Source organism: Dasypus novemcinctus, chromosome 19 (assembly GCF_030445035.2).
Source record: "Dasypus novemcinctus isolate mDasNov1 chromosome 19, mDasNov1.1.hap2, whole genome shotgun sequence".
Classification (NCBI taxonomy): domain Eukaryota; kingdom Metazoa; phylum Chordata; class Mammalia; order Cingulata; family Dasypodidae; genus Dasypus; species Dasypus novemcinctus.
The window spans coordinates 78830978-78852267 of record NC_080691.1 but is presented as its reverse complement, the minus strand read 5'-3'; the positions used below and the strand labels follow the sequence as shown (position 1 = coordinate 78852267).

General features: G+C 39.8%; 1 protein-coding gene across 1 annotated transcript in view; it reads right to left on the bottom strand.

The window, feature by feature from the left end:
* LOC101422167 (adhesion G protein-coupled receptor E1-like) overlaps nucleotides 1–21290 on the bottom strand; it is a 67721-nt gene that overhangs the window by 29347 nt on the left and 17084 nt on the right. The window contains exons 2-8 of the mRNA XM_058281975.2: nucleotides 16922–17014; nucleotides 14069–14146; nucleotides 12782–12904; nucleotides 10146–10298; nucleotides 6963–7064; nucleotides 2999–3048; nucleotides 2200–2335 (exon numbers count right to left, since the gene is read on the bottom strand). Coding sequence (XP_058137958.1) covers nucleotides 2200–2335; nucleotides 2999–3048; nucleotides 6963–7064; nucleotides 10146–10298; nucleotides 12782–12904; nucleotides 14069–14146; nucleotides 16922–16952 — 673 coding nt within the window. The 5' untranslated portion in view covers nucleotides 16953–17014. The remainder of the gene's footprint in view (nucleotides 1–2199; nucleotides 2336–2998; nucleotides 3049–6962; nucleotides 7065–10145; nucleotides 10299–12781; nucleotides 12905–14068; nucleotides 14147–16921; nucleotides 17015–21290) is intronic.

Genomic DNA, 21290 nt, shown 5'->3' with positions numbered 1-21290 from the left:
TTAAAAGGACAAATAAGAAAAATTACACTTTATATATTGTGTGATACCATTTTTATAAAGCCCCAAAGTAAGCAAAACTGAGCAAGATGTTTTTTACGGATATATGCACAGGAAGAAAATACATTTAAAATTAAGGTACTATGAAATGTTTCAGTGGTTCTTCCAGAGAGGAGACGGGAGTGGGGCGGGGGTGCGTGATATGGGCAAGAAACAGACAGGAGACACAAAAGTCTTGATGGTTTTCTAGTTCTTATGTTGGTAGGGCCTCCAGGATATTTATTCAATTATTATACCTGATCATTTCCAAGAAAGTAGCTTTCTTTCTTTTTTTTGTTTTTTGTTGTTTTTGTTTTGTTTTGTGTTTTGTTTTTGTGTGTTTCATTTTAATGGGAGTTTCTTTTTTTTCTTTATTTTCTTATAAATGTCACATTAAAAAAATATGAGGTCCCCATATACCCCACCCCACCCCTCACACATCAACAACCTCTTCCATCATTGCGGCACATCCACTGCACCTGGTGAATACATTCTGGAGCACCGCTACACCACTTGGACAGTGGCCCACATTGTAGTCCACACTCTCCCCCAGTCCACTGAGTGGGCCACGACAGGACACACAACGTCCAGCATCCATCCCTGCAGCACCACCTAGGACAACTCCAAATCCTGAAAATGCCCCCACACCTTATCTCATCTTCCATCTCCCTACCATCAGGCTTGATTTCTTTTTACTGCATGAAATAATCCATATTTTAAAAAACTAAACTTTTCCTTGTCCCCCATTGTTCTTGGGGGAAAGAAAACATGGACTCTCCCTACTTCAAAAGCTTTGCAAACTTGGCCCAGTCTCACAGAATGAGACCATGGTGCCCAGAATTTGGAGGTGAGAAGAACCTATCTTTGACACAATACCTCTTGTGGTTCTTTTGAAAGTGTGAGTGCAGTTCATATCCATTATGTTATTTCCAGCTTACAAAAAAGTTTTGTGAGGTATTTTGGCTTTTTCAGTGCACCGTTTTTGTACACTGGAAACACTGATAAAGTGATCCTTGCTTTCTATGCTTCTCATGCCTAAGAAAATTCAGAAGAACTCCTTTCTGTGGAAGACCAACTACTGGCAACTTCATCTGTGTCCTAAAAGGTAAAAGGCAAAGTAGACCAGATGGCACTCTCTTACACATCTTTGGTGGGTGAGGATGAAATGATCGAAACTGCATAACTACCTTACTCTGGTTGTACAACACACAATAAGAGGAAGTGGCCATTTGAGAAAAACATATGGACTCAAACCAGAAAAAAATTAAGCTGGGAATCAAATATTTGTAAATGCAACAACAGACTTTTAAAATAGCCAATGGGTCAAAGGGGAAATCACAAAGAAAATTTTAAGATAGTTTCAGCTGAAATATAATGAAAGCCCAACGTATAAAAATTTGCAGGATACAGCTGAAGCAGTGCTTACAGTGAAATATATAGACTTAATTTGTAGTCAAACTTATAACCCTAAATTCATACATTAGAAAACGAGAAAGGTTTCAAGTCTATAATTTAAGCCAACAAGTCAAGAAGCTAGAAAATAAAAACCAAAAATAGTAGAAGGAAGAAAATATTAAAGAACAGAAATCTACAAAAAAGAAAACATACTAACAATAGAAAAAATCAACAAAGCTAAAAACTGAGTTTTTAAGATGCTTACCAGGTAGAGGAGCTGTGGAGGTTATTGAAAGAAGGGGAATTAGAGCTATTTTCATCCATCAATTTGAGGTTTAAAACTGTTAGACACTCTTATGAGCATAGTGATGTTCCTTGGCGAGGTTTGCAGGAATGAAGGAGGACAAAGACCCAAACGACATCTCTACCTGAGGAAAGGGTAGCCTGAACCAGGGACCACATATCTGCACCTAGGTGTAGATTGTTCTAGAACCATACGTAATGAGGGCATAGAGCTGTGTCTAATCCAGACACAGTACACTGGCGGATGTGGTTGCAAATACTTTTACACAGACCCAGGGAAATTGGAAAGAGGAAGAAAGCTGGTTTATTCCCTTGTACCTTGTCTTTATATGTTGCAAGCAGAGTCCTCCTCATGTAGAAATTCAGTGTGGAAAGTTATAATGTTGAGAGACAATTTAATAATTCATAGGCCCTGACTATGCCCTCCATGGTGGCGATTTTCGGAGCCAACTCAGCATTTCTCACCTTTGTCAATGTCAGACATTTCGGGCTTTCCTGGAGAAGCAGTATTCCCATTCCACGTGGTAGATTCCACACTCTGATGGGGTGGGGATGTAGTTGATGCAAAGACATTTTTCCAATTATCGTTGCTCAGATTTTTCTTTCAAAGAAATAAAACAATTAGTTAGAAACCTATGGAAACTTAAGAAAGCAGGAATATGACTAATGGTAAATGGGTGATCCCAGAGAGCAACAACATTTATTAAGGTGCTAGCAACCTGAGTAGTGTTTCTCATTTTTCCCCCACAGCACTGTATAAGGCATGAGGTTAGTCCATTTTATTCATGAAAACCTGAAAGCTTAGTGCATGAGATATCTGGAACCCACAAAGAATGTATTATGGAAGGAGGAAGGGAGAGAGAAGGTGCCAAGGGCTGGCGATGAGTTTCTAGATGTTTGATGCAGGTCTTTGGATGACAGCTGAGGCTGAGTCTCTCAATCTATTGAAGAACTATTGACATTTGGGTCCAGATAATGTTGCATTTGGAGGCCAGTCCTGTGCAGTGTGGGATGTTTAACACCATATCTGGCCTCTTTCCATAAGATTTCTATATCAGCGTTCCCCCTCCCCCGCCCCGCCGATAGTGACAACCAGAAATGTCTCCAGATGTTGCCAATATCCCATTGGGTATGGAAGAAAATCACTCCCAAATGAGAACTACCCTCTCCTGAAAGTCACAGGAAGCTATGATAATGTTTGAGCAAGGGAATGGTATGACAAGAATGACCAGCTGTTTCCCAACCCAGGCTCTGCCCTACTCACCCCAAAAAAGGTTACTGCTGGTGACATTGATGTTGTCTCACTGGTTTCCTCTGGAAAAGAAAACTAGTGATTAAAATGGAATATGGGACACAACCATTCCAAGGTCCACAGGATGGAGGAATAGAGTGGGGATTAGAGTAGACTTACTGATATTCTATTCATGAACTATTCTGATTAGTAATCAAAGAAAATATGGCATTGGTGTGGAGAAAGTGGCCATGGTGGCTGCTGGGGATAGTGAATGGGAGGAAGAGTAGAGATGTGGGGGCATTTTCGGGACTTGGAATTGTCCTCGGTGGCACTGCAGGGACAGTTACCAGACATTGTATGTCCTCCCATGGCCCACTGGGTGGAATGTGGGAGAGTGTGGGCTATGATGTGGACCATTGACCATGAGATGCAACAGGGCTCAGAGATGTATTCACCAAATGCAATGAATGTCTCATGATGATGGAGGAGATTGTTGTTATGGGGGGAGGAGTGGGCTGAGGGGGTAGGGGTATATGGGGACCTCATATTTTTGAATGTAATATTAAAAAAATAAATAAAGACAAAAAAAATGAAATATGGGAGAGGAAAGGGCCTGTGTCACATAACTTCTTTATATAACCCTCAAGTTGAATCTTTCCCTGATGCTTCCACAGCCCATCTTAATTCTCTTCTAAGAAGTCTAAAATGTCTTCCACAATAAAATTTTAAAACGGAATTAGGTTGAGACCATTCATTCAAAAATCCACCCACCTCTATCACATTCCCCAATGGAACAACAACAATCCCCCAAGTGCAATGGCAAAGACCAATAAAGATGGATGGTCCAACTATGAGCTCTTGGTACTAATGGCACCAATTATGAGTCTGTGTGCTTGAAATATCAACTAGGCCTATAGCTGTGGGGTGCCTAAGAGTTACCTCCTGAGAGCCTCCATGTAGCTCAAATGTGGCCACTCTCTAAGCCAAACTCAGCATGTAGATGCATTGCCTTCCCCTCAGCATGGGACATAACTCCCAGGGATGAGCCTCCCTGGCACCGAGGGATTACTGCCAAGCACCAGCTGACGATATAACTACAAAATGACCATGAACAAAGAGGTCAATTCAGACCGGCAGAATATCTCAGCCTACATGGAATATCAGGTGTTAAAAACTACTTTTTGACTTTGGATAAAAGGGGAAAATGGAAAGGACAAGTGAGTTTATATGACTAAGAGTCTCCTAAAAAGAGTCGAGAGGTCATCAAGGGGTGATGCTTATGCATGCCTCAGCAGGATACCAGAGAGAGCCAAGGTAGCTAGAAACCCTGGTGCTGGTTCTCCTGAGGGTTGCAGCGACCCACAGATTTATGGTCAAGGCAGATGCCTCTAGAGTTCAGGCTCATGTCAGTTGGCCCTACTTTGGAATTTGTGTTCCTGAGTGTGATGGAGTAGGCCTCAAATATAACCTTTCTACACATGCTTCTTCTGTTACTTTTACTGGATCTGTGGTTGGCATATTGGTTGGTGTATATTCAGGAGACCTGAATCTCTGAATTGTCCATGTGATGACCAGGCCCTGGGCCTCAGCAGACTTGCAGCTTCTACCCTCTGGTTTCTTGGACTTACACTGGCCAGCTGACAGGGAGATAAAGAGGGTCAACCACCACACCAGGGAGCCAAGAGTGCCTACAACTGCAAGCAGGAGTATTGTATCCATCATCCATGTGGAATCTAAACCTCCTCTTTGATGTAGAGGGTGTTAGACATAGCCATCCCAGGTCCACAATATGGAGGAATAGAGTATGGATTAGAGTGGACTTACTGGTATTCTGCTGGGGAACTATTGTGATTAGTAAGGGAAGAAACTGTAGTAGTGATGTGGAGAGGGTGGCCACAGTGGCTGATGATGGTCAGGAGAGGGAAGATGAGATGTGGTGTGGGGGCATTTTCAGGATTTGGAGTTGTCCTAGGTGGTGCTGCAGGGACAGATGCTGGATGTTGTGTGTCCTGTCATGGGCCACTGGGTGGACTGGGAGAGAGTGTGGACTACAATGTGGGCCACTATCCATGTGCTGCAGCAGTTCTCCAGAATATATTCACCAGGTGAAGTGGATGTGCCACAATAATGGAAGAGTTTGTTGATGTGGGAGGGGTGGCATGGGTGGGGTGGGAGTATATGGGGACCTCATATTTTTTGAATGTAAAATTTAAAAGAAAATAAAGAAGAAAAAAAATCCAGCCAAAATAATGTTGTGCCCCAAAAATCGGCCAGATACAATCCCAGACCTGTGGACATTGGTTAAAAAAAGAGAGAGTGTCCTCTTATGAAACTTGCAGGATAGTAGGAAAATCATTAAGTTAGAAACTACAAATAAATAATTAAATGGCTGCAAGGGTCCAACAAACTTTTAAACAATAGGAAGGGGCTACTGTAGAGTACATAGCTGAGGGCCCATACTCATCAAGAGTACAGAGAAGGTTTCATATGAAATGTATGTTAATTGACTTAATAATAGAGAATCAGTTTTAATACCTGCAGTTTTCTGTACATCATGCTATATAAAGGGCCTTCATATATACCATCACATTTAAGGGAACACAGAAGGCTCTAGAACACATTATGTAGTATAGTAGTTGGTATTTATTTGGCCTTCCCAGCCACCCAGCACTGCACTGAGCATTTTTATGCAGCAATGGTCATAAAGGGTAAGCCAAGTAAGCAGGTTTCTAAAATGATTCCCAATGATCCTGCTTCTTTGTAGTTATGATCTCCTGCAGTCTCCTCACTCTGAGTATGGACTGGACCTAGCAACTCACTTTCTAATGAAGAGAATACAGCAGCCATGATGGGATGTCACTTCTGAAATTAGGTCATAAAAGGGGTAACTTCCACCTTATTTGCACTCTCTTTCTCGTTTGTCTCAGAAGAGTCCTACATACCTAGGAAGTGAGGGGAGTCTCCCACCAACCACCTCAAAAGAACTGAGTCCTTCAACCATCTGAATCCTGCCAACTACCATGTGAGTGAGCTTCAACACAGTTCCTTCTACAGTTATACCTTCAGGGAGACCCCAGTCCCAACTCCCTCTTTGATTGCACATATGAGAGACCATGAAGAAAAGGTTAAGCCATACCTAGATTCCTGACTCACAGAAAATGTTAGATAATAAATATGTGTTATTTGAAGCTTTTAAATTAGGGTTAATTTGTAATGCAGCAACAGATAACTAATACAATGGGTACTCTTATTATTCCCATTTACAAATGAGACATACAAACATTAAGTCATTAACCAAAGACATCCAGTAAGTGGTAGAAGCAGGACTTGAATTCAAGTCCATATAACACTAAGCATTGAATTTTACAAGGACCGAACAAAAAGTAATTAGATGGTGGATAGTGAGAGACATGTTCTTCATTGTCAGAGAAAAACTTACAAATAAGCAAAGAAGGAAATGTAGAATGAAGAGAGATGATTTACAATCAGAGGTAACATTTTGAACTCATGGGCTTTAGTGTATATACAGATATACATGCATACAAATTGATTTAAAGTGAGTGAGAGAGAAACACGTAGTGAAGTTGAATAGAAAATTAGAGAAGTCCTTTTGCAAACCCAGAAAAGAGACCAGACTGGAGATAAAAATATGTAAGGCATCTGCATAGAGACGGTGGTTGGTTTCACAGCCTTGGAAGAGACCTTCCTTGAAAATATGACTAAAGACAACATTGGGATAAAGGACAAGGCCAGTACAGACTCATCCTCTCTTACCATGGCCTGAAGTCGGTGGAGCTCTTATAGGCTCTCCTGAATCCCTTTTATGGGGTAAAGAGTATTTGGAGGTTCTTACCATAACACCTTGGTTGATTAAAATAAATGAAACTAGCTAACCAGATGGAGACAAGGTATTTTACAACACAGCTGCTGTAGATACTTCCAACACTCCTGGAAGTAAATTTGATGTACCTAATTGAAACACATATGTATTTACCTTTTGACTCAGGCATCTCAGTGGGAAACGTAAGGGGAGACATAGATGTCTCTTCAATAGGTGAAGTCGTCAAAATTGTACTCTGATTAAGTGATGGAATATCTGGACAAAGGATCGATAAAAAAACAGAGAGCTTGAATGATGTGCTAAACAAACTATATCTAACAGATATATACAGAACACTGCATGCCAAACAGCAGGATGTGCATTCTTCTCGAGGGCTCATGGCTCTTTCTCCAAGGTAGAAAAATCATACGTTAAGTCACAAAGTAAGTCTCAATAAATTTCAAATGATATTATACAAAACCCCTTCTGATCATAATAGAATGAGGCAGAGAAAGAGAATATTGACAAATATATAGAGGTTCTGCAATGAGGGTCAAAGAAGAAATTGCAAAAGAAATCAGTAAATATCTCAAGACAAATGAAAACAAGAGCACAACACATCACAACCTATGGGATGTAGTGAAGGCAATTCTGAGAGAGAAATTTATAACCCTAAAAGCATATCTTAAAAAAAGCAGAGGGCCATATGGCAAATCTATAGCTAGTTTTTGAGGAACCACCAAACTGTCCTCCACAATGGCTGTATCCTTCTACATTCCAACCAGCAGTGGATGATTACTTGCTTCTGTGGCTTTCTCTTTATCTTAATCTGAGCAGGGAGAGGGAAGGAGAGGTGTGATATGGGGACATTTTCGGAACTTGGAGTTAGCCTGAATGATATTATAGGGACAGATGCAGGACATTATATATCCTGCCATAACCCACTGAATGGACTGGGAGAGAGTGTGAACTATAATGTAAACTAGAATCCATGTGGTATAGCAGTGCTCTAAAAAGTACTCATTAAATGCAATGGATGTGCCACACTGATGAAAGAGTTGGTGTGGGAGGAATAGGGTTTGGGTGGGGAGTGGGGATATATGGAAACTTCTTACATTTTTTAATGTAACATTTTTTGTGATCTATGTATCTGTTTTAAAAAGATAATAAACTTGTTACTTATTTAAAAAAAAAAAGAAGAGGGAGCAGATGTAGCTCAGTGGTTGAGTGCCTGCTTCCACATATGAGGCCCTGGGTTCAATCCCCAGTACCCCCTTTAAAAAAAAAAGAAAAAGAAATGGCTAAAATCTAGACCTAAATGCACTTCTGGAGGAATTAGGAAAAGAAGAGCAAACTAATACCAAAGCAAGTAAAAGGAAAAAAATGACAAAGATGAGAGCAGAAAGAAATGAAATTGGGAATAAAGAAACAATAGAGCAAATCAACAAAACCAAAATTTGGTTCTTTGAGAAGATCAACAATATTGACAAGCATAGCCAGACAGACAAAGGAGAAAAAGAGAGAAGATTCAAATAAATAGAAACAGGAATGAGAGGGGGACATTACTACAGTCCCATGGAAATAAGAAAGATCATGGGAAGATATTATGAATAATTCTATTGCAATATATTAGACAATTTAGATGAAACTGACAACTTCTTAGATACACACAAACTACCTACATTGCCTCAAGAAGAAATAGAAACCCTCAACATACCAATCACAAGTAAAGAGATTAAATCAGTCATCAAAAATATCCAAATTATAATCACATTTAAAGCTTAGTGGCAATGCTCCAAAATGAGTGTTCATCAGTTGTAACAAATGTACCACACTAATGCAGGAGGTTGTTAATACGGAAAACTGTGGGAAGGAAAGAGAGCAGGAAATATGGGATCCCCTATATTTTTTATGTAACATTTATGTAATCCAAGTATCTTCTTAAAAATTAAAAAGCATACAATTTTAAAAAAGGATAAAATGAAGGTAAAATTTTAAAAATTAAAAATCCCAACAAAGAAAAGCCCAAGACCAGATGGATTCACAGGTGAATTCTACCAATTTCAAGGAGAATTAACACCAATCCTGTTCAAACTCTTCCACAAAATTGAAGAGAGGAAACACTAGTTAACTTATTCTATGAAGTCAACATCACCCTAATACCAAAGCCAGATAAAGATATACCACATGAAAAGAAAATAACAGATCAATCTACACAATTAATATGGATGCAAAAAATCCTCAAGAAAATACCTGCAAAACAAACAAAACAAAACAAAACAAAAAATGTCAATTATTGGAGGGAATATGAAGAAATGGGAATGCTTATTCACTTTTGGTGGGAATGTTGAATGGAGTTGTTGCTGTGGAAAACTAGCTGTTCCTCAGGAAGTTAAATATACATTTGCCATATGATCCACCAATCCCACTACTAGGTATGTATATAGATAAACAGAAAGCAATTGACAAAAATGGAAACAACCCAGGTGTCTATCAACCGATGCATGGATAAACAAAATGTGGTATACACATTCAATGGAATATTTTTCAGTTGTAAGAAGAAATGAAGTCCTGATGCATAGGGCAACATGGATGAACATTGATGACCTTATGTTGAGTGAAACAAGTCAGATACAAAAGGACAAATACTGTATGATCTCTTTAATATGATTTAAATATAATGAGCAAAGTCTTGGTGTTAATAGCTAGAAGATTGGTTACTATAAGATAGAATGAGGATAGAAAATGAGGAGCTCAGCTTAATTTGTGCAGAATTTGCAATAAGATTGATTCTAAAATATGTGGAATTGGATAGAGGTGATTACAGCACATTAGAGTGAATGTGATTAGGAGCACCAATATGTGAGTATGATTGTGGTTGAAAGGGAAAGTTTAGGGTTATGCATGTCACTAGAAGGAAAGCAAAAGGATGAAACATGGGACTGTACAGCAGGTTGTTGGTGTAGGAAAAGTGTTGTGCATGAAGAGTGTAGGTAAAAGTACAAATATAAGAATGTTCTTTCATGAATCTGAACAAATGTTATTAATATTACAAGATGTTAATAACAGGATGGAAATTGGGCAAAAGTATACCTAAAGCTATAGTGAATAGTAATATATTTTTCATATATTATATATCTGCAAAAAAGAGAGAATTATGCTAAGTGAAAGAAATCTGACACAAAATACAGCATACTGTTTGACTGCAGTAATATAAAATATTGATTGCAGTGATGAAAGCTCAACTCTGGATTTATACCCAAAATCATTGAACATACACTCTAGATGGATTGCATGATATGTGAATATGTATCAGTGAAATTGCTTTGTAAAAAAACAGTATTTGGAGGTTCTTACCATAACACCCTGGACGAAAAATGGTAATTAAAAAATTCAGCCATTTGAAGGTAGGATATTCTATGACACAGCTGCAGTTGAAAAATCCATCTATATTTATACAGTATGTTTTTGGTGCACAATTTTCCAGGGTAGAATTACACTGATCATTATCTGTGAATCAAAAGAAAATACTCTTTTATTTCTTAAAATTATACTTTATTCCCTTGTACATGGAATTCCTACTTTACAGCATGATTCCTAAATACACCCAAAATAACTGCTCTTCTTGGTTAGGACCACTCAACATTATATAGGTGACAGCTCACCCAATATTAATTTATAAATGCAATGCAAACCCAATAAAATACCGGAGGCTACCTTATGGAGTGAGATATGTTGATACTATCATGCAACAATAGCCAGCAAACACATCAGGAAAAATTAGGAGAAGGAGACAAGCCTTCCCAGGCATTACAACCTACTCTAAAGCTCAAAAAACAGTGTGTCCTGGTGCATGAATAGACAAAAAGACTAATAAGACAGATTCAAGTCCAGTAATAGACTCAAGGACATATGAGTCATTACTATATGATAAAGGTGATAGCTAAGTCACTAAGATAAGAATGGACTTTTTAATAAGATAAAATGAGACCTATACCTTATACCATTCTCAAGAATAAATTTTAAATGGATCAGAGGTGTAAATGTAAAATTGAAACTGGACAAGCACTAGAATTAAACATTTAAAGAATTCCTCTTTAACTTCAGTGAATTAACAACTAAAGAATTTGTCTTTAATCTCAGCATAGGAAAATGTTTTCTAATTACATCTAAAATCATTGATGAACTTGTGAACTTAAAATTGTTTAAATTAGCTGCATGGCAAAAACAATATTGTAACCAAATTCAAAACACAATTGGGGAAAGTGGATGTTGCTCAGGTGATAAGGCCTCCAACTACCATATGGGAGGGCCTAGGTTCTATCCTTGGGGCCTCCTGGTGAAAAAGAAGCAAAAGCTTGCCCACGTGGTGAGCTGAGTGCTTACATGGCAAGCCAAGTGCCCATGTGGGAGCCTGCATGGCAAGCTGAGTGCCCACACACGTGCCTGCATGGCGAGCCAAGTGACCACGGGGCGAGCCACTGCCTATGCAATGAGCCAGTGCCTGCGCAAGTGAGTCACACAACAAGATGATGATGCAACAAAAAGAGAGACGAAGGGTAGAGTCAAGGTGAAGCGCAGCAGAGACCAGGAACTGAGGTGGCACAGCTTACAGGGAACCTCTCTCCACATTAGAGGCCCCAGGATCGAATCCTGGTGAATCCTAGAGGAGAACAATGAGAAGGGAAGACAAAAGAGAGCGAGAGAGAGCGAGAGAGCGAGAGAGCGAGAGAGCGAGAGAGCGAGAGAGCGAGAGAGCGAGAGAGAGAGAGAGAGCGAGAGAGAGAGAGAGAGCGAGAGAGAGAGAGCGAGAGAGAGCGAGAGAGAGAGAGAGAGAGAGAGCTATGAGAGACAGAGACAGAGATCACAGAAAAAAAACCCCAGCAGGGTGGTGGAGGGGGAGGGAAAAAACAAATTTAAGTTTAAAATCATTTCAAATTAGAGTTCAGAAAATAAATACACCCTCTATAGTCTATCATTTTCTTCTTCACCTTTTGAATTTACACTATATATTCAGACATTTTCAAGTTTAATTTATCCAATCTTCAGAACTGGCATTTCAAATTGACCTTCAGAATTCTGGAAAGAAGAAAGAGTATTTGGGCTGGAGCAAATGGGATTACTGAAAAGTGAAACCTGAGTTCCCAGATAATACATTATTCACTGGTTGCCTTCAGTCAACCCCCCTTTTCATTGGGTGTCTATTATTGGCAGCCTCGTGCTCTTCTAGGATATGGTATTGAACAAAACAGGTATTATTCCTGCCCTGTGCAGTTTTCAGACAAAGGAACCCAGTGCCTGAGACGTCAAGAGTCCAGAGTTTGGGGATCTCTAATTTGTTCTACATAAAAACCACTGTATGCTGTCATGAGGGTAGGAGGAAGACAAGGAAGAAGAGTTTATCTAGAGGCCATGAGCCAGTCCTGAAATTTTCCATTTCATGACATTTTTACACCAACACCTCTGTAGCACAGTGTTTGAGGGTACGTGATGGAATCATGTGCCCCCAAATGACATGTTTAAATATGAATCCACATTCCTGTGCCTGTGAACTCATTTGTAAATAGGACCTCAGAAGATGTTATTTTGCTACGGTGTGGGTCCATTGGTGCATAGGAATTTCAAAGATCCTGTTGAGATGAGGCCAAATTCAACCAGGATGCGCCTTAATCCATAGGACTAGAAGTCTTGTCAGAAAAGAAAACTGGACACAGGAAGTAGAAGCCAGAAGATGCCAGAGAGGAAAGGGAAATCACCATGTGATGGAGGATTGCCACAACAAAAGCTCCAGGCTCCAGGAGAATGTACAGCCTAACCAACACCTGGATTTTGGACATTTAGCCTTCTAAACCTGGAACCCCTAGAATCCTGTTGTTAAGCCAATCAGTGTATGGAATTTGTCATGGCAGCCCTGACAACGCAGACAACACGGCATGGAAGGACGTCCACTATCCTCTTCTGAACTCCAAGATGTGTGTGGATTGCATCTTTACCTTCACATTTCTCAAAGGGTTTGATGAAGTATTTCTTCCCAGACATGGACTCGAATTCACCCTCACAAGAGCAGTGGGGACTGTTGGGACAGATGGCATTTTCAAGGCATGGAGGACAGAAATCTGCAGGGAACACAGATCCATTCAATCATTTGCTCATGCATTCATTCAAGAAATATTCATTGAGGAGGAAAATGTGATTCAAGTGACTGGGCCCTAGTCTACCATATGGGAGGCACAGTTTGATTCCTGGGGTCCCCTGGTAAAAGGCAAGCCTGCCCCTGCAGCCACAGAGAGCTGACAGCAGACAATGCAAACAATGGGGGGGGGGGGGAGGGCGATAAATAAATAAATCCTAAAAAAAAAAAGAAACATTCATTGGGCACTTACAAGGTAACAGATACTATTGGCATCCTTTTTACATCCATCCCACAAGTGAACAAAGAAGCTCTTGGCACTCATCCATATCCTACCCCACCACCAATCTTGCTTGACATCCAGCTTCCAGCTGTGAGCACCTGCATTTCATTGACTAGGGCTTTCTCTGTCCACCAGAGTCCTCTTTGCTCATGATGCGGCCTATTAGCCATGCCCACCCCCTTGGAAGCCCCCACGTCCTAAATAAATAAATGAAATAAATCAGTATTAAAAAAATAAAAAATAATAATTAAAAAAAAACAGTTTCCTTTCCTATTAGGAGCAATAGTTCTGAGGTGCAATCTCCATATTATGTTCAGCATTTTCCCAGGGATTCCAGCTCCATGTTACTCACGTGGTTGCTTAATTTTGGTCTCTGATTGGCCCCTTCCCTTCCAATCTCACTTCCCACTCCCAACTGGTGTTTCTTGGAATCACCTCCCAGACAAGTGGCTTGCTCTCAAGTCCTTTTCTCGGGATCTGATTCTCCTGGCACCCAACCTAAGACATGGTATCATACAGGCACAGGTTTGGGGAAAGGAAAGAGAGAGCCTCACCTTGGCTCCAACACCTACCAGCTGTGTGACCTTGAGCCAGCCACTTCCTTCATTGGGGATAACGTCAGTACATTTTTATGGGAATGTTATGAGGATTAGTTGAGATGGTGCATGTAATTTGCTTAGCACCATACCTGGTGCAGTGCAAGAGTCACGTAAATGAAGACAGGGATGGTGTTGATAAAGGAAGATGGAATGGTCATTGGGAGCCCAAAGGAGTAAGCAGAAAGCATAGGAGATTCGTTGTTCTCTCCATTGGAAAGGGTTCCTTTCCTGCACTGCAGACAGATTCTAGAACCTGACTTCCTTTTACCTGTTCTTTGGCTATGAGTAGACACTGCTCCAGAATTCTTCACTTCCAAACCCAACAGAGCCAGCAGAACACTGACACCTGGGACAGAGAAAAGAGGGGTTAGTTCACTTGGGGCTTCCTGGGAGAAGGCTTGACTAGTGAGGAGCCTCTTCTCCCCCTAACCAGTCAGACCTGCTAGCGTCACTCCAGATTTCTCCAGGCAGGGCATAGCACAAGTGTTGCAGGGACAATCATACATTATCAGGGCATGCAAGAAATAGCTCATCCACTTGTATCTCCCAACTTCTAAAATCCAGCAGCCAATTGAGTTTTTCCTCCAAGTATAGCATTTAAAGGCTATATTTGGATTCTCCTTTCTTTATTCTACAATAAATCTTGACCAGTCCAGACCTATAGCTAAGCATGTCCATTAGAAATGAAATGCAGGCCACATATATGCTTCTAAATTTTCTAGTAACCATATTTTTAAAAGTAAATAGGAAAAGATAATTTTAATAACATATTTTATTTAACCCATTAGGACCAAGTTATTATCATTTCAATATGGAATCCACATTCAAAAATATTAATAAGGGTTTTTATATAATTTGTGTGTTTTACATCTCGATGACCAGCACACACGTGCATTTATAGCACATCTCAATTTGAGCTGGCCACATTTCAAGTGCTCAGTAGCCACATGTAATTGGTAGCTACCATATTGGACAACATCTTAATAGTTAGAACGTTCCCTAGAGTAGAGGAGATGTGAATAGCAGATTATGAGAATCTCAGGATCCAAGTGATAATTTTTCTCAAACTACAACATATTGGGTATGATTAAGGATGTTTTGAAGGCAATCCATTTTTGCTGCTATTTTAATAGGCAGACATTTCACATAAAGGTAGAGTTGGGAGTGAACTAAGAAATTCAGCCAACATTCCCACATCTTTCCTCCTGGATTGTCTAATATCAATCACTCAAGGAAAGTAAGCTATGAATGACCAGACACTTGAAAATTGATTTTCTCTCATCCCTTTCATTCCAAGTGATAAAATCTGTAGGTGTCAGCTCTTCTGGCCAAAATCAGCTCCCAAATGGTATAACTATGGCAAAATAAATCTAGATAATTTGGACTTTTGTTCTATGGAATGGGGGATTGAAGAGTCTGCCCTTGACTGGTGTGGATTTTCAAAGAACAAGGCAAGGCTCCTGGATAAGATAAGGTCAAAGCCTTCTTCTATTTCCTTGATTATGTTTACTATGCTCAATATCATGAGTATTGACAAAATAGTATATTTAATGATTCATAATAGTATGTAGAATTATATGAAATTGTCATTTTGTAATTCAAAAACACTTGACTATAAGCAATTTCTCTAAGAATGTTTTTATCACAGACAGAAATATGATTCCCATAGAGCAGGAGTAGGCAAATTATGACCCTCCAGAAAACTCTGTCACAGTAACTGTCTTTGTATGGCCCAGGAGCCAAGAATGATCTGAACATTTGAAAGTGATTCAAAGAAATGAAAAGAAGTATAATATTTCATGACACAGTAAAAGTACATGAAATTCCCATTTCTGTGTCTATACAGTTTTATCAGCACAGCCATGCCTATTCATTTACCTCTGGTTTATGGTTGCTTTCATGCTACAGCAACAAAGAGGAGTGATTGCAGCAAAGACCATATGGTGAACAAGAAGAAAAATATTAACTATCTGTCCATTTATAGAAAATGTTTGCCCAACTGTTACATAATGTATTGGGCATCACACACCTGTAAAAATCTCCTAACCAACCTTCTAGCCTTAAACCGTACCTAACTGATACTTTGGTCTTTTTATTACCTCCAAAACCCTAAAACCCTGTGGAAGGCTGTCTTGGTCCAGGTAGTTGAAACATATTGAGCCATGGCATTCCATCCATGGACACTCTTGATGGTCAGTCAGTGTAGCAGATACTTGCAGTGGCCCGTGATCCTACCCCTGAGAGGTTTCGTACACATGCAGATAACTTCCTGCATCTCTCTGTCAGACATTTTCTGCAGCTCTTGGGGAGAGCAGGTCAGAAATATCTCGTTGTTACAATGACAGTGTCAAGCAGTGAGGAATGAGGGATGTCTCTGTTTGCCAGGGCTGCTCTAACATGTACCACAGGCTGATTGACTTAAACAACAGGAATTTACTGTAACACATCTTTGGATTGTGCTTTCTCTAACTTCTGCAGCCTTCTGGCAGTGGCTTAATTGCAACCCATACTACAGTCTCTGCCCTGCCACATAGTTCGCTCTCTCCATCTGACTTCTCACTATGCCCAAGCTCCCTCTGCTTATAAGTACCCCAGTCGTATTGAATTAAGGACTGCCTTGATTTAGTCTGGCCTCACCCTAACCAATAACATCTTTGAATATCCTATTTACAAATGAGTTCACATTCACAAGATCAGGTTATGACTTGAATGTGTCTTTATGGAGGGTGTGATTCCATCTATCACAGGAGTGGAGGATAAATAATCCAGCTTCCTTGCCTTTTGAGGTTCATGTCAGATTATTTTTTGGAGGATCCCCAGCAGGGTTGACCACTAATGACCCATAGAGGTAACCTCTCATTAGCCCACACTTCATTGACTCTTCCATTCCTGTCTCACATCCCCTACTCCCTCATTTGTACTTCCTGGGATCACATCCCAAATAAACTGCTTATACTCATGTTTTTATCACAGGGTCTGCTTTGGAGAAGTTCAATTTAAGAAGTTCAGTATGAAAGTTTCTAAGGGTGCAGGTGACAAGGTCATTTCGGGAAAAAATGTCCACTTAAGTTAGGATGCAGTGGCATGAAATGAAACAAGGGGAATTCTTTGTTGCACTCACCTGAGAAGAGGATCAGGCACCTGATTCCCATAACAGCAAGGTACCAGCTGCAACAATCCAAGAAACTTTCTCAGGAATGATGTGACAAAGCTCCTGTAATGAGCAAGCCCCATGAAAACCACTTCTGATGGTCACAGTGTGTAGCTTATGGTCACAATGTTCAGAAGTTATGTGGCTGGTGTTTATCAAAACCCCTTATTTCTGCATATCTCTCAACCCAACAATTGAACTTCAGGGAAATAATCTCAAAGAAAGAATCCTTCAAGGATGATCATAACTGAATTCTTTTTTTTTTTTTAATAAAGACAGTCAACAGTTGGACTGATTTTATTTTAGATATTCTGTATCTTTTTTTTCTTTTTTTAATTGACTTTGTAATAATATTACATTAAAATATATATATATATATGAGGTCATGAGGTCCCATTCAACCCCACCATCCCCACCCCACCTCTCCCCCCTCCCCCCCCAGCAACACTCATTCCCATCATCATGACACATACATTGCATTTGGTAAGTACATCTTTGGGCATCTCTGCACCTCATGGTCAATGGTCAACATCATGGCCCATACTCTCCCCCATTCCATCCAGTGGGCCCTGTGAGGATTTACAATGTCCGGTGATTGCCCCTGAAGCACCATCCAGGGCAGCTCCATGTCCCAAAGATGCCTCCACCTCTCATCTCTTCCTGCCTTTCCCCATAGCCATCAGCCACCATGTCCACTTTTCCCAATCCAATGCCACCTTTTCTATGTGGACATTGGATTGCATAACTGAATTCTTTATGGGATACAATAACACCCAACAAATAAGAAACAATGCGTAGGTCTGATGGAATCTCTTGAGATTTAAAATACTATTCTATTGCAATCAGCAAATCCAGACTGTAGGAAACTTCACATGACAATCTTCCCAGTTTCTTCATAAAATCGGGAGAAAAACTATGAAAGGAAGGGTAGTTTCTGGGGGGATAAATTAAAAGAGACTTAGAAACATATCAACCAGTTGCAATGTGTTAGTAGATCTCAATCTAAACAAACAGTTTTTATAAAGGTTATAAGACTGGACATTTGATGACATTAAGGAATGGTGGGTAGTTTTTCATACATTCAATAATTCACTCTCAGTTTCCTCACTTGTCAATTTAGGTGTCTGTTCCAAGGGAGGCCATTTGTATGATAAAGTGGTTATGTTTAAAAGTGTCCCAATATTTTAGAGACACAGTTAAAAATTTTGCAGGTGAAATAATGTGATGACAAGGATTTACTTAAAATTAATTGGGGAGAGGGGAGTGGTTTGGGGAGAGGGTGGGAGAACAGATGAAACAAGCTGGCCTGGAGTTGATCATTGTTGAAGAGGGGTGACAGGTCATTGGGAGTTCACTATGCTATTTCTTCACATGTGTATATGTTTGAAAATTTCCTTAATCAAGTGGGGAGTGGGAAAAAATACGATATTTGTGGTATACTTTTAAATACATATACATACATACATGCATACATATATACATATGTATTAGTCAGCCAAAGGGATGCTGTTGCAAGTACCAGAAGAGTTAGAAGACCCTAAAAAGTCCAACTCAAGGTACCATAAGAAGTACTTTCCTCACCAAAGTCTCTAGGCCCAGTGTTGAAGCAAGATGACTTCCAATCTCTGTGAGGGTTCACCTTCCTCTCTCTCTCTCAGCTACAGGTTGGCATAGGGCTTGTCTCTTTCTGGGCTTTTTCAGCACTGCAAACTATCAGGTGAATGGCTCATCTCTTCCCAGGGCCAGATCAAAGTTCTCTACTTTGCCATGTCTGTGGTGCTGTCTCTCTTTCTCTGTGTGTCTTCTTCTGTGTTTGTACATTTATACAACCCACAAAGGCGGTGGGGACTGAACCCCAAGTTACACTCTACTGACATGGTTGAATCAAAGCCTGAATCTTGATTTAATCAAGTAAATTTAAAACTTTTTAATTTAATACAATCAAAGGGTATCACGCCCAGAGGAACAGACTAGTTTACAAACATAATCAGTATCTTTTTTTGGAATTCATAAGTAATATCAACTGCTACAACATACATACATACCAAGCAGTGGTAGTGTGTGAGACTATAGTAATAGTATAATTTTAATAATATTTCATCAACTGTAAAAAAAGTATCACACTAATGCAAAAATGTTAATAATAGAGAAACTGTGGGTGTGAGAGTATGATTGATTTAGTTTGCCAAAGGGCTGCTGATGCAAAGTAACAGAAATGTTTTGGCTTTTTTAAAGGAGGCTTATTTGGGTTAAAAGTGTACAGTTCCAAGGCTATGAAAAGTTCAACTTAAGGCAACATAAGTGGTGCTTTCTCACAAAGTCAGCTGCCTCATGTTGAAACAAGATGGCAGGTGATCTCAGCCTGGTCTCTGCCCCTCAGGGCTTCCTCTCTCAGGCTCAGCTGCTCTGCTTTCTTCCTAAATTCAGCTGCAAGCTGGCCTAGGGTTTATCTCTTTGAACATATTATATCAGTATTTGCTGTTCCACTCTTCCTAATTTCAGGGATAAGCCTCAGGCAAATGGCTCATCTCTCCCTACAGCCTCAGCTGTTTGAGCCTTCTACTGTCTGTCACATCACAGGATGAAAATGACAGGGCTCTCTCCTTCTGTGTATGTCCTGTGAGTCCATTTATATCAGACCCAGCAAAGGTGTGGGGATTCAACCTGATTCACACTTTACTGATGTGGTTCAATAAAAAGCCCTAAACTGGAAGAAGATATGGCTCAACAACTGGATTCCCATCTACCATATGGGAGGTCCCGGATTCATTTTCCCAGGGCCTCCTGGTGAAGGTAAGCCGACCCATAAGGCAAGCTGATGCATCAAAATAAAAAAAGAAGAGAGACAGTAAGATACAATAACAAGCCATGGAGCTGAGGTGGCTCAGTGATTGAATGCCTCTCTCCCATGTTAGAGGTCCCAATATCAGTTCCTGGTACCTCCAAAAGAGAAGATGAGAAAAGAAGACAGACACAGAGAGCACACAGTGAATGGACACAGAAAGCAGACAGTGAGCACAGAAAACAAGAGGTTTTGGGGGCTAAATAAATAAAATAAATCTTTAAAAAATAATTTAAAAATAGTAAAAAGTCCTACATCAATCTTAACAGGAAATCTAATCAAAGTCCTCTCAACTGAATTCAATGTAATCAAAGGGTAGCACACCCAGAGGTGTGTGATATGTTTACAAACATAACCTTTCTCTTTTGGGGATTTATAAAATAATCTCAAACTGCCACATTGGTATATGTTGCAACTCTGTACATTCTACAAGATTTTTCTGTAAACCTAAAAACTACTCTAATAAAAAATGAAAACATAGGGGATATAATAAGGAAAATACATCCATAATATACGCAATTAGAAATATGATGTATTTACATAAATTAAATCTCCTATTTTATAGAAATGTTACATTCTATCCAGAATTGCTTATGTGTGCATATATATATTTATGCAAATACCAAACACACACATATTTTAAAAACATATATATAAATGAATCAAATGCACATGTGTAGGTATGAATGTATTTTATTTGCCTAAAATAGTTCAGGAATTTGCCTCACAAGTTGGTAAAATCTGTTGGCTTTGAAGAGAGGAACTGAGTGCCTGAGAAACAGGGCAAGGAGAGTTTCCACAGTTTGCCCTCTTATGCATTTTTAATTTGGAGTCAAGTAAATGAATTTTATATTCAAAAAATAAATCATCTCTAAAAAACAAAAAATAAATCATCTCTAAAAAATAAAAGTAAATGTATTTTACAAAAACTACTTTAAAAATTGTCTAGTAATTTTCCAGTGGATATCATTTAAATTTTTAAAAGGTACTTTCCTAAAATTATGTCAATGAATAACTGGAGTACAGGAAAAAACTTCTAGTGAAAATTAACAACCTAATGAGTTCTGCAAATCTGTTAAGCCACTCAAATTGTGGTGCCAGTCACAAGAAAGGCACTTATAGATAAAAGACCTCTAAAAAGTTTGAAAAAAATAGTTTTTTAAATGTAGGTGGGGAGGGGCGGGACAAGATGGTGTCTGAGTGAGTGCACCTTACAGTCTCTCCTGCAAAGAAGTGGCTGAGTAGGGTTGGAAATTTTTCTAGACCAGGCTGTTTCGGGGTTTTGCAGGACAGGAGGTGTCTGGACATCGATTTGGTGGGATGGTGACAGAGAAGATTTGTGTAAATGGTAGAATTTAGGGTCTTTTTCACGGAGATCGGGGCTGTGCGCCGGACGCTTCCCCCTGGGGTGGGTGGCATAGTGTAGGCGATTCCTGGAGGCTCTGCTGTGATGGGGAATTCATAAGCCCTGAGCAGGCTATTCGGGGGCTTGCAGGG